The 12587-nt window shown below is 47.1% G+C and overlaps 1 protein-coding gene across 13 annotated transcripts in view; it reads right to left on the reverse strand.

The window, feature by feature from the left end:
• Positions 1–12587, reverse strand: part of GSE1 (Gse1 coiled-coil protein) — a 425723-nt gene that overhangs the window by 41979 nt on the left and 371157 nt on the right. For 11 of the 13 annotated variants that reach the window (XM_083451810.1, XM_083451799.1, XM_083451804.1 and 8 more), the window contains one exon: positions 11092–11310. The exons of the other annotated variants lie outside the window; for them this stretch is intronic. In XM_083451810.1, coding sequence (XP_083307936.1) covers positions 11092–11308 — 217 coding nt within the window. In that variant the 5' untranslated portion in view covers positions 11309–11310. The remainder of the gene's footprint in view (positions 1–11091; positions 11311–12587) is intronic. 13 annotated transcript variants of the gene reach the window in all.

Genomic DNA, 12587 nt, shown 5'->3' on the forward strand with positions numbered 1-12587 from the left:
ACCAAGATGCTGTGCTCAAAGAGACGGGCATTTGGGTAAATAGAACAACTCTCTCTCTTTTTCAACCCTTGGGCAAGGTTTTGCTGCAATTTACATAATACATCTGTATTTTAAATTACACCCAGCCTAGGGAAGCTGCTGGTATTTGCAAGTAGAGGGGGGGAAGAGACTCACAGAAATAGAATTAAGAGCACGATGCATATAGACAAGGGTGGCTATAGAAGAAATACAAATAGGATGCTAACTAGGGCACCCTTGCTAGATTTTGCCCTGTGCCTCAATGCAAACAGGTTGCATGAAAAACATTCATACAAAGGTAAAGTTTGTGTAAACACAAACATGGGGCATTCAAATAAGCTAACAGCCATTCCGAGTTAAAGAAAAACAATTTCCTTATGGTGGAACAGGGTTGGCAAATGGATCGCGTGTCAATTTTATATTGTTTGGTTTAAAATGAAAATAAAAATCATGCCTCTCTAAGCAAACTCTAATGACTTTGAGCCTTTCAGGACATACCAAGATGCAGTTGGGACATCACACTCACATCATACATTTAAAGCACTCTCATACCATTTTAAACAGTCATGGCTTTCCCCCAAAGTATTCTGGGAGCTGTAGTTTGTTAAGGGTGGTGGGAGTTGTTACAAGACCCCTACCCCTATTATCACAAAGCTACAACTTGCAGAGTTCCCTGTGAAGACGGAAAGTCTGTCAAACCATTCTGCGAGCTGTATAGCTCCCAGAATTATTTGAGGGAAGCCATGATGGATTAAAGTAGCATCATGGTGTGAATGTGGCCACAGTGAATCAGTTGAACTAACAGTCCACTATGTAAACAGATGAATTATTAAGTTGCATTGACTATGGCAAGAGTGAGCTGAAATAGGCTGCAGGGCCTAGTATGACGGCACAAGCATGGGAGCCTAGGAATCAGAGAGGTAGATTCTTGATTTTATTGGCCCCAACCAATTCAGCATAAGGATGCTGCAAATCCTTCCTGTTTTTACTGAATTCTAAGGAGTACTCAAGAGCACAAAAAGGAGACGGAATACTAAGACATCCTTTCCAGCCTGGGCCAAAAAGGTACCCACAGGAATCACCCACAATGAAGTGAACAATGAACATGTTGCACTGTTGACGCATACGGCACTTGACAGAGTTTCATAAGGGGGGAAAATACAGCCAATTTGACACGATTTTGCCAACACTATTAGCCTAACTGAAAACATAAATATCAGGCAAGAGCTTATTTTGCCTTCATGTACTCTAAAAATTAATGTGTATATACTGTATATTTTTAAATGAACTATTCGGTCAGACTCAAAAGCCTGCAACATCTTTAGTCTTTCTTCCCGATGCCATGTCTCCTACTTCCATCGGAGTCATACACCACTTGGAGCAAGCTTGCAGCAGAAGGAGAAAGCAGAAAGCCGACCCAAGGAAGGGGCAGGTTTGTCGCGTTGCCAGCTCCCGGGCTTTATTAATTATTCCTGGGCGACTGCGCCACGCTTTCATTCTGGAGAGTGGTGGCACGGATGGTGCAGATGACAAAGGAAGCCGCCAGTATGGATTTGACACCTACTGAAGTCTATCTTGTCAGCGCTGAGGCCGACAACAATTAGCAGCCTTAATCCCCTCTGAGCTGGGAAGCCATTACTCACCACTGAAAGCCTTATCAATCAATACCATCACAAAGAGCCGGGCAATTAATGAAGCTAAAGTCTTACTTCAGAACCCTTAATTCTCACTGTGTGGCTTTAAAATGGGAGGGTTTGTGATCGTTATAATTAACTGGCGGTATTCAGCCAGGAGTTAGTCAATGAAACTAATCTGGCTTGGAGATGACAAGAGGCGCAGTGTGGCAGTGTCACCTTTGTTGTCTGACCTCCTGATTCCCACTCAGTGATAGCAGATTAGCAGGAAAGGCTGACAGGCAAAGGTAATTAACAGCTGAGACCCTGACGAAGAAGTAAAGGCAGAGGATGTGTGGGGAAAGGGGGGTGGAGAGGAGAAAAGGCCCCGCAAGGATCCAAACCCACTGAAGCTGACGATCAGCAGATGAGCCTGCCTGGATTTGCTTTGTAGCTTCTTCTGCTCGCCCAGTTGGAAAGGGACCTATGCCTTGATCAAAATGGAAGGAAATGATTCCTGGATGACAGCAGAAAATGGGCTCAGGGGGTGCCTGGCAGCTCAGGCACTGCAAACAGTTCTAGCCTAACAGAGCAATTCATTTGTGAAGAAAGAGCCTTGGGCTCAGACAAGACTGGATGCTGTGCCCTCAGACCTAAAACACCTCCTTTCAAAATCCTGTATGTCTGTGGGTGGTTGAGCTCACTTCTGGGGGAAGGATTTTGCCTGCTTCACCTGTGACAGATACGTCGCCTCTACCCTTAGAGGGAGCTGGGAAACTGAGGTCAGATGCTGGTGCACCCCTGACAGTAAAAAAAATCCCCACAAAGCCACATCGTTTCCAGCGGTTGCTGCTTCTTCCATCCGACATTTCCAGTTTTGAGCTGACCGAGGAGCAAACAAATACAAACACACCCTTGATCCTGTGAAGGAAACACAGCTCTTGTGTAACACCTGCTCAAGTTCTGCCACCCCAGAAATAGTCACCACTGCAGATTCTAACCTCTACCATTAATGGGGCCACAAACAGGCCCCACAAAGTGCTGGTCTCTGATTACAACCAGTCACAGCTCTCTGAATCTTCGGCTTCTAGGAAATCCATGTGACCCTTCCCAGAACAGACCACCCATGGCAGGCTGGAACTTTAAATTCCCCACTAGCTAGAATTAGCAGGTGATGAGCAAAGTAGTGTAGTTACATCACACTGAGACTCTCTCTCTCTCTCCAGATTAATAACTGTTTAGCTCTTATTCATTAAATGGGGACAGAGGCTGCATACACTTGTTATTTTTAAAGTACAGTGGTACCTTGGGTTACATACGATTCAGGTTACAGGCTCTGCTAACCCAGAAATAGTACCTCAGGTTAAGAACTTTGCTTCAGGATGAGAACAGAAATGGTGCGGCAGCAACAGGAGGCCCCATTAGCTAAAGTGGTGCTTCAGGTTAAGAACAGTTTCAGGTTAAGAACGGACCTCCAGAATGAATTAAGTACTTAACCCGAGGTACCACTGTATATTTAAAGCACATCCCCTCACCCCATAAGGAATCTTGGGAACTGTAGTTTTGGGAACTGGTAATTGTAGCTTTGTGAGTGGTAAACAACAGCTCCCAAGATTCTTTGGAGGGAATGTGATTTTAATGTGTGGTGTGTACACAGCCACAGACTTTTAGTTTGTGCTACCCCCCCTCCACCCTCCCGCCAAAACCCCTGGCATTAAAGTTCTTGCTTCCCATTTTGCTCAAAACGGTTTCAAACAATTAATAAAACTAAAGCATTTCTGGATATTGCCTCCCCCCCCAAAAGGCATCATCTCTTTGGCTTCCTCAACCCACATGCAGGGTGGCATTCTAGCTCCTTGCCCACCCCCCACCCCATCACCTTATTCTTCCTGGGGGCCAATTTCTTTTTAACACATTCCCTCCAACACTCCCCTCAGCCACCCATCCAGGCACAGCAAAAACTGCTTTGAACTCTGCATCGAATCTGAGAGCTCCAAGAACTCAATTAACATCCATTTGATATCAATAAATATGTTAAGCAGCTTCCTGTTTCTGGAAGGCCCTGGCTGGCATGGACACACACACACAAACGGACACACACACACACACACACACACACACAAGCTCTGCCGGCTGGTTCGGAGGCTGTGTGGCTTTCTTTCCTTTTGAGATGAAAGAGAATGAAATTGCAAGGAAAAAGCCATGCCACTCTAATCCCTGTTGGATGTGCACCCCTGGTTAGCTCTTGTTTTCTCCCGTCTCAAAGTCATGTTTCATATTGACAAGGAGAGGGGGAAAATATCCCTCATCAAAAAGGTCGGGTAGTTCTTCCTGCTCAAGCTAAACTCTTTGGACCCAGCCTGGGACCTCGAGGGCATCCTTAGCAAATCTGAAAGCAGCACATCTCAGAGGCAAGTATCAGCTGTGTGGGAGAAAAGCAGGCAGACAGGCACAACACATATCAAAATACCGTTTTTTCTCCCTCATTTGCATACATCACATTGGCCTGACCTGTTCCCTTAACATCCACATGGGGTAGTGGTTAGAGTGTTGGATTAGGATCTGGGAAACCAGGGTTCATGGCCATGAAGATCACTGGGTGACCTTGGACCAGTCCCTGCTTCAGCCTAGTCTACCTCACAGGGTTGTTACGGGGATTAAATCAGGAGGGGGAAAACCATGTATGCCACCTTGAGCTCCTCAATCAATCAATTCTCACAAAATATGAGCAGAAGGTATACAATGTTGCTGTTATTCTACAGACGCCACCATTGGTTTGTTGCATTTTTCCAGCAGCAGAAAGTCAGCCGGTAGGGCCAGGGGTTGGCAGGTGATGTTGGCAGTAGAGAAGCGAATCTGTGGCACAAGAGTGCTATTTAGCCATTGCTATTTATTTTGAGATGTATGTGGGTGGGTCATAAAGGTGCACTCTTTTTTGGCAATTAACCAAATGTGTGAGGCCTCTGTAATAGTGTGACAATCTGGAAGCACCTCAACACATTCTGCAGACAACTCCAAACTGCAGACATTGAGTGTCACGATTTCCCCATCTTTTTATCTTCTCTCTTGCCAACTCCTTGCTCTCCATTCTGCCTAATATCCAGTATGAAGAAGAGTTCCCAAAGACGCCAAAGCAGGGGTGTGGGACCTGTGCTGCTCTTCATGCTGCTGGACTCCAAATCCCATCGTCCCTGACAGCTGGGGCAATGCTTGCTGGGGCTGATAGGAGATGGAATCCAACAACATCTGGAGGGCCTCAGGTTTCCCAATCCCTGCTCTAAAGCTCACTGGCCAAAATATGACATTTTAGTTGGCCCTAAATAAAGGTTATAACCTCAATATGGATTTTCGATTTTGCTTCCGTCTTATTACGTTCACATCACAGCAACATCCCAGGAGCAAACCATGTGGTCAAAATGCACTGGCATTCACACTATGCATTCACACTATGCATTTAAAGCACTATATGATAACACTTCAAACAGTCATGGCGTTTCCCAAAGAATTATGGGAGCTGCTGTTTGTTAAGGGTGCTGAGAGTTATTTCTCTCCACAGAATTACAATTCCCAAAATTACCTGTGAAGAGGGATTGACTGTTAAACCACTTCAGAACTGTAGCTCTGTGAAAGGAATAGGGGGTCTCTTAAAAACTCTCAACATCCTTAACAAGCAATCGCTCCTGGGATTCTTTGGGAGAAGCCATGACAGTTTAAAGTGGTATCACAGTGCCTTGAGTGTATGGTGTGGGTGTGGCTTTACTTGGATACAACCAATTATGCATAGAGAAGGACCCTCAGAGGCCAACCTCTGGATTTTTGCCACATTAAAAATCCCCCAAGGTACTTCCTTATGGTGTTTTGCATGCAAAGCAGTCCCACCCCAGTAGTACCTGATGTGGTGGGGAAGAGCTGAGGACTCGCCCTCTCATCACTAGCGCCACTGCAGCTTACCAGGAGAAAGGGCCATGTGAACACACTCAGGGAAAACCCAGACTGGCTCAACCTGTGCATCCATACAGCACTGACCTCACCACTGCTGTCTCCGCCCTTCCACACCACACACAGGCCAACAACGCCGCCGCCACTAGAAAGCCTGCACACTCCCTTGTTTTACACTTCCCGCCTGCCCATTCTCCCTAAACGCTTCCCAATATAATCTCCTATTAAGCATCTCCAAGCCGATTCATCTCCAGGAGCCAGACAGGCGGAGAACTCCGAAGACAGCAAAGGGATTTTTTTTCATTTTTCTTTTTGTTAAACAATCAAGTTATGCAGCAGCTAAAATCTAAATCAACGGAGAAGAAAAACTCTGCACCGCTTTTCATTATCAACCATATTTTGCTGGGGCAGATATTTGTATATAGCTTGCTAAGGAGAACCAAAAAAGAAAAGAAAAAAAGACTGCATTTGCAAAGAGGAACTGGAGCTGGAGCTGGAGAGGAGATCCGAGCATCAGGAAATCAATGTCAAAAATCCACTAAAGTCGCTTTTGACGGGCTAAGCAGCAAAGCAGCAGGAGGGAAGAATGAAGGGGGGCGGGCAGGGAACACTACATGGTAGAGAAAATGGGGGAAAGGAGGGAGGGAAGAGATGGCAGGAAGGGTGAGGCATCTTCTAATCTATAGCGTTTCGCAAATTGATTTCCCCTTTGGGTGGAGGGGGAAGGAGAGGGAAGCTGTTCCCATTATCCAGATTGGAGACTTCAGTGATTAACGCTCTATGCAGAAAGGACTAGCAATTTCAACCACAATAATGCATTCTCTACCTCTGTTTAAAACCTACCTTGCCTCTTTGCTCAAAGCATTGTGCTGCCTGATTAGAATGGCCTGTTTCGCCCTCTCTTAGCTCAAAACTCCCTTCACTGTTCCTCCCCTCTGCAAGAGGCATTACTTCCTCTTATCTAGTGCTCAGAACCAGGAGCCCTGAAGCACATGGAGCACATGAAAGAGTGCCTCAAAGCATGTGCAGAGTACATTTCTTTCACCTTTGAGTAAACCACCCTCAGCACATACATACCCCTCCATAGACAGGGAGAGGAGGAAGGATCTGAAATCCAGTCTGCAGCCTACTGATTCCAGTTTAAACAGTCAAGGCTCCCCCCCCCCACACAAAAAAATCCCAAGAGCTGTAGTTTGTTAAGGATGCTGAGTGTTGTTAGGAGACCCCTGTCCCCCCCCCCAGCTGAATTTCCTGTGAAAGGAATTGGAATCTCCTAAAAACTCTCAGCACCCTTAACAAACTACAGCTCCCTTGATGCTTTGAAGAAAAGGTGCGAACTCGGCCCTGGAATGTGAGGAATAAACTATTGCTTGTTTGGAGCTGTTTGTTCTCTTCTTCCCCCACTGCAAGGTAGCAGCCACCTCTCTGGATGACAGTCAGCAGCCTCCAAAGGATGCACTCAGTTCCTGGAAGCTTCCAGGTTGTTCTCTGAACTGCGAACACAGCTATTCGCCCACCTTGGGACTACAAATGTGCTCACCTGCATGAAAAGCACCAAGCAGTGCTGTGTAGCCAGCCTTAATTGACTCACTCTCCTCTGCTCCAATTTAGATAATTGCTGTGTACAATGAAACCTCTGTTTAAAGGAAGCACTTTCTGAAAGGAACAGACACAGTGGAATAACAAAGCAGCTACTGCGACCTGCTCTGGTGCCAAAACAGTCTCCAAAACCCTCTGTGGAAAGCGGCTGGCTCATGGTTGACCTACAGCAGGGTCAGGGAGGGATCTGCTTCTCCAGGTGGCCCCAGCAACCAAACCCATAATGTCAAAGGAGAATGGAAGGCTTACGCGTGCAGCTGCTGGCATCACAGCAGTGCGCCATGCTCCTTACAGAGGCCACTAAGAATCACTCTCTTATTCCTTCCCTCCTGGGAGCTGCCACCACCTGTCCAGCTATTGGAGATTTAAGCAGTGGTGGCTGGTGCCCATTGGGACTGACAGGTGGAAGGCAGGAAGGCCAACAGGCGGAGCCAACTAAACCCTGCAACCTGGCTGAGTTCTACAAAAGGCAATGATGAGACTAAGGAGAAGGAGGAAGCTGACAGGCAGTGCCAATCCCAAGGCTGGCTGGAGGTAGAAGAGCAGGAAAGTAGAACGCTGGCTGAGGGCAGACTGTGGTTAGAGAAGCAGTGCCCTGTTTGTCCTAATGAATCTGTCTCCACTGTGGGCCTGATCCCAGGATTTTGGGACCAACCACTGAGTCTTCTAACTGGCAAGAGCTGTGGGAGAACAAGGCCCTTATGGGAACTCTCTCATTCTCTTAGGCAACCTCATGGGTCACAGGTGATCTTCCTGGGGCCCCACGTAACTTTCAGAAAAGGCAAGAGGGCAATGAGTCATATGTACACCCAAATAGAATCAGGAACAGAAGTTATTCCTGATCAATTAACATTGGCAACACCACAAGACAGTGTAAGGTTGAGGTTTGGTCCTCCTTCTCTGCCTTTATTCACACTGATCTATGAACTGAGACACAGCAGCTAAAAATCTGTCTTTTTAACTCTCTGTGAGCACAACAACACACCATAATATGTAACTGAAGGTTGCATTCCCTTAAAGCCAGGTTGGGGTTCAAACTTTCAGAAAGAAACACATAGCAGTAAAGCACCTTTTGTAAAGCATGCAAAAATTCCCAGATTCAGTACCTGACATTTTGGGTTATATCCAGCTAGAGTCTACTCAGAGGAGACTTGTGGAAATAAAGGAATCTAAGCTAGACATGTCCATTAATTCTGATGGGTCTACTCTGAGTAGAAGGAGCACTGGATAAAACCCTTTCAGTTAAAAGGACAAAGTGATGAGAAAGCCTGTCCCCACCTGGGACCTTGGAGAGTTGTTGCTGCTACTCAGAGGAAGCCAGTCTTCGCTAACCTGCCATAATAACACAAGAACCCTGCTGGATCAGGTCACTGGCCCATATAGCACAGCATCTTGTGCTCACAGTGGCCACCCAGATGCCTCAGTGGGAAGCCTGGAAGCAGGACCTGAGAACTACATCACTCTCTCCACCTGTGGTTTTCAGCAACTGGTATTCAAAGCACTATAGAGCATAGCCACTGCAGTTAGGAGTCCTCCAAACATTTTGGACTACAGGTCCCATCCACATGGCTTTTTGGTGGGGAAGTGAAGACCTTTGCTATTGGGACTCACAGATTCAAGGCAGGCAATCACTGAAATGAAAAGGAAATAAAGCCCAGGGCTTGATATGCTGCACTGTTCCCTGCCTGTGCTAGTAAAAAGCCTTCTCTTCCCGTCTGTGCCCCCCTGCCACTGCCTTGCTCCAACCAGGCCTCCCTCTGCTGCTTCACTAATTCCTACCTCCACCTCCTCCTGCTGGCTTCAAGGCGCCCGCCTTCAGCCGAGCTCCCGCTAAATAGCCCATTAAAGAGAAAAATATTCAGATGTGCATTTCACCATACTGGCACCCAGCAGCCGCTGACTTTGTTATTTAGCGGGGGAGCTTTGGATGGTGAAAGAACACATTTAGGAGCCTTAGGAAAAATAAAATTTCAATGAAGCATGGCAGCGGCGATGAGGCCTATTTGCGGGGGAAAGGACGGACTCTTTCCTGCGCTTGCTCTCGCTCCAGACTTTCTCTCGGGGTACAGCAAATGATATGGCATTTGGATTACTCCGTCTGAATTGAATTTTTAAACTGCCCCCTCGAGATACAATGCTGAGGAAAGACATTAGCCCGTCAAGCGGCAGGGGGAAAGAGAACAAAATCCGACGGCTAAAAATAAAATGAGAGCTTTAGCGGGAAGAGGAAGGCGGGGTGTCAGGGGCTGGCTGCGGACAGAAGCGGGCCGGCCGCATGAGCGACTGGGCCATTACCCAGGAGGCTTCGGCACTTGAGAAACGCCAAGCCCACATGGCTCCCCCTTTCTGCTCCATGAAAACAGTCACACTTCAGGCAATTCTTAGCCCTGAACTGGGAATTCAGGCCCCTGAATCTTTACTTTCTTCCAGAAGTAGATGCTGAAGGTTCTATGGGCAGTACAAACAGTTCAGCTGCTTCCCGCTCTGTCTTCAGGCAAAGAAGATGCTGGGTTTGCAACAGGAAATTCTCCTCTGCTTCCTCCAGTGGGAGACTATGGAAATAGGCAAGCCAGGGGGAAAGACCATGGCACCTGGTCTAACAAAGGTCTTGAGTGTGATGGCATCAAAGACCACAGATTACATGACAAGATGGAAGGGGAAACTATTTTGTGGGCAATCTGCTGCAAGGGTTGATGATCTGGAAAAACACACCAGTGCGTAAAATGAAGGGTGATCAGATGAGAGACGTTGAGAAGAAAGGTGTCAAACCTTCTGCAGCTGACAAAGTGGAGTCACAGAACCTGCTGGATGGCCCAGCCTCTCTCTCTATTTTCATCCTTCAAACCTATCCAATAAGACTGAATTCATTCTCCCTTGCTGCCACTTAATCTCTGCCTAGTTCTCCATGACTCACTTGACCACTGATGTCTTTCGCTACCTTTGCCATCACCTGCTCTTGGTCCCTCTAAGTAGGTTGCTTCTGTGCTCAAGACATCATCCAACACTCTTAGCACTGCATAAATGCCAACCCAGCTGTAGTTTACAGAAAGCACTTGAGTTTTAGTGGAAGGTGACAAGATAAAGTCTGCTAAAGTGGTTGGAGTTTCTAAAATATTATTTTGGGGTGGGGGGGTGATATCTTACAAAAAAGACCCATTAGCTCTTAGTTTGGCAGAAACCACCCTGACAGCTATTAGATTGCTATATAGGCAAACAAGACATCTGGTGTGCATGTGTGAATGAGAGCAAGAGTAATGAGTAATGTTGGGAGCCAAAAGGGCTTTTCCACAGGAGCTCAGTAATAACTGTGAACACTCTGACCAGTTGGATGAATAACCACAAGCAGCTTTGACAGAAAAAAAAGGCCCTGTCTGATAGAATAGCAGGTATACATACAAGGCAGCTTAAAGACTAACATTCCATATGCGCTCCTCTTCCCATGAATGCAGATGTCCATTTCCCCAATACATGCATGCACTGCATTTTTTCTGGAGTGAGTCCTCTGGATGTTCCCACTCTTCAAACATGAGGACAGCTATATTTTTTAATCGCAGCCTTCAGGTTTGCTTTCCTACAGCTACATCAGTGAAACGGGGTTTAGTATCTTGAATGCACTGCATGTTTGACAATTTGTTTTTAAATCTGATTGACATAAAACATTGCTTTTCTATTTTTCTAGTTGTGAGAAGTAGGGACTGAGAAGTGCAATAAAGGGAAGGGAAAGAGGCAAGCAGGGGGAAACAGGTGCACAAAAGAGGAAACATTGGAGTAGCCTGGGCCACATCCTTCAAGGAGCTGAGTCATGGAACTCAAGGTGTGGGTGGTGTCTGGGATCCCTCCCCTCTCTCTGCAAAAAGTGCCCCCGTGCTGGCTCCCCTCTACTTCATCCAGGTCAAAGGGCCACTCCCGCCCTCGCTCTTACCTCTGGGTTCCTCGGCCTGTTTGGCAAGCTTGCGCAGGGCGGCGGCAAAGCTGGAAGAGGGTGCGGACTGGACTGACAAAGTGCTGTTGGCTGCCGGGCTGCCACTGGGCACAAGGGAGGCATTGAGAGGAGATGGGGTCAGGGGGCTGACGGTGGCGGTAGTCCGGGTCGCTGTTGAAAGCATTCCTAGAGAAGGTGACTTTGGCTCATGGCTCATGCCTGAAACAATGAAAAGAAGAATTGATGTCACTGGGAGAGAAGGAGTCAAGTCACATCATCCCAGCGAGAGTCAAACCTGGCACTGGAATATAACATGCAGGGCTGGGACAGGACCAGACAAGGGTGACGGGCTGGAGTACAGAGGAGAGGTGGCAATTATGGCTACCCCAGAGCACTCTGCATCTACCTACTAGGGGAAACGCCAAAGGCTTTACATGGGCAAAGTTTTGCAGTTGCGGAAGACAGAAGGTAGGTGGACAGAGAATTGAGAGTGTGGTGGAGCTGGACAGGAAATCCAAGGGTTATTTGTGCTGCTGTGTTTATACCCACATGACATCTAGGGTAACCTATTGTTTCCTACCCTGTCCAGGAGAAAATGTGCTAAATTTTTGCAGTGGTAAAGCAGTGGTGGAAGGCTGCTCAAATAAACTATTAAATTAGCACATCTCTGTCTTTGCTTTATTGGAAGGGAAAGCTGGGGCATGAATGGAGCAGCACACCCTAAACCAGGGCTTTCCAAACTTTTCATATTTGTGACACACTCTTTAGACCTGCATCATTTTGCGACACACTAATTCAATTTCACTAGCAAACCAGAGATTAAATTAACCCCTTTCCAGGCCCGGGAGGAGCACGGGAAGCGTTTGTGTGACACACCCTACACACTGCAGCCGACACACTAACGTGTTGCGACACACAGTTTGGAAAGCTCTGCCCTAAACCTTTGTTCTGGAACTCAAATCAAAAGACACTCACCCATTCATTTGCAGGGCCAATTACAGAACCCTAACTCATGCTAGATCTGCTTCATACCTGCGGGCTAGCACACCGCCATGTACCCAAAAATGCAGTATAAGCAAAGAGATCACCGGGGGAGGGGGGAGATATTCCCCTCTGGGACATGGGTGGAGCACAGCACCAAGGGCAATGAGAAACAACTCCACCCCAGCAGAAATTGTTGCAGCTGTTCTGCTCAACAAAGCACCTGTCTTTTGCCAGTCACAGGAATTCATTTTCTCTCCCCCCCCCCGACACACCTCATCATAATAGATCCACTGGTGTAGATCTGTGATAGGTAGCCTTCAGGCTTGCTTGTAGGATCTACTTTCTCTCTTTTCTAGATCTCTTGAGATCCACCAAGTAGAGCCCGGTACAAAAAGACTTGCCATTCAAATTCAAGAGTTCTGAGCCCAGGAATTTGTGCTGGAGTACTGGAACAAAACTGAACCCATAGTTCTTCTGCACACACACACACACCCACACACCCACCCACACCC

Source organism: Podarcis tiliguerta (assembly GCF_965153285.1).
Source record: "Podarcis tiliguerta genome assembly, chromosome: 8".
In the NCBI taxonomy this organism is placed as follows: Eukaryota; Metazoa; Chordata; class Lepidosauria; order Squamata; family Lacertidae; genus Podarcis; species Podarcis tiliguerta.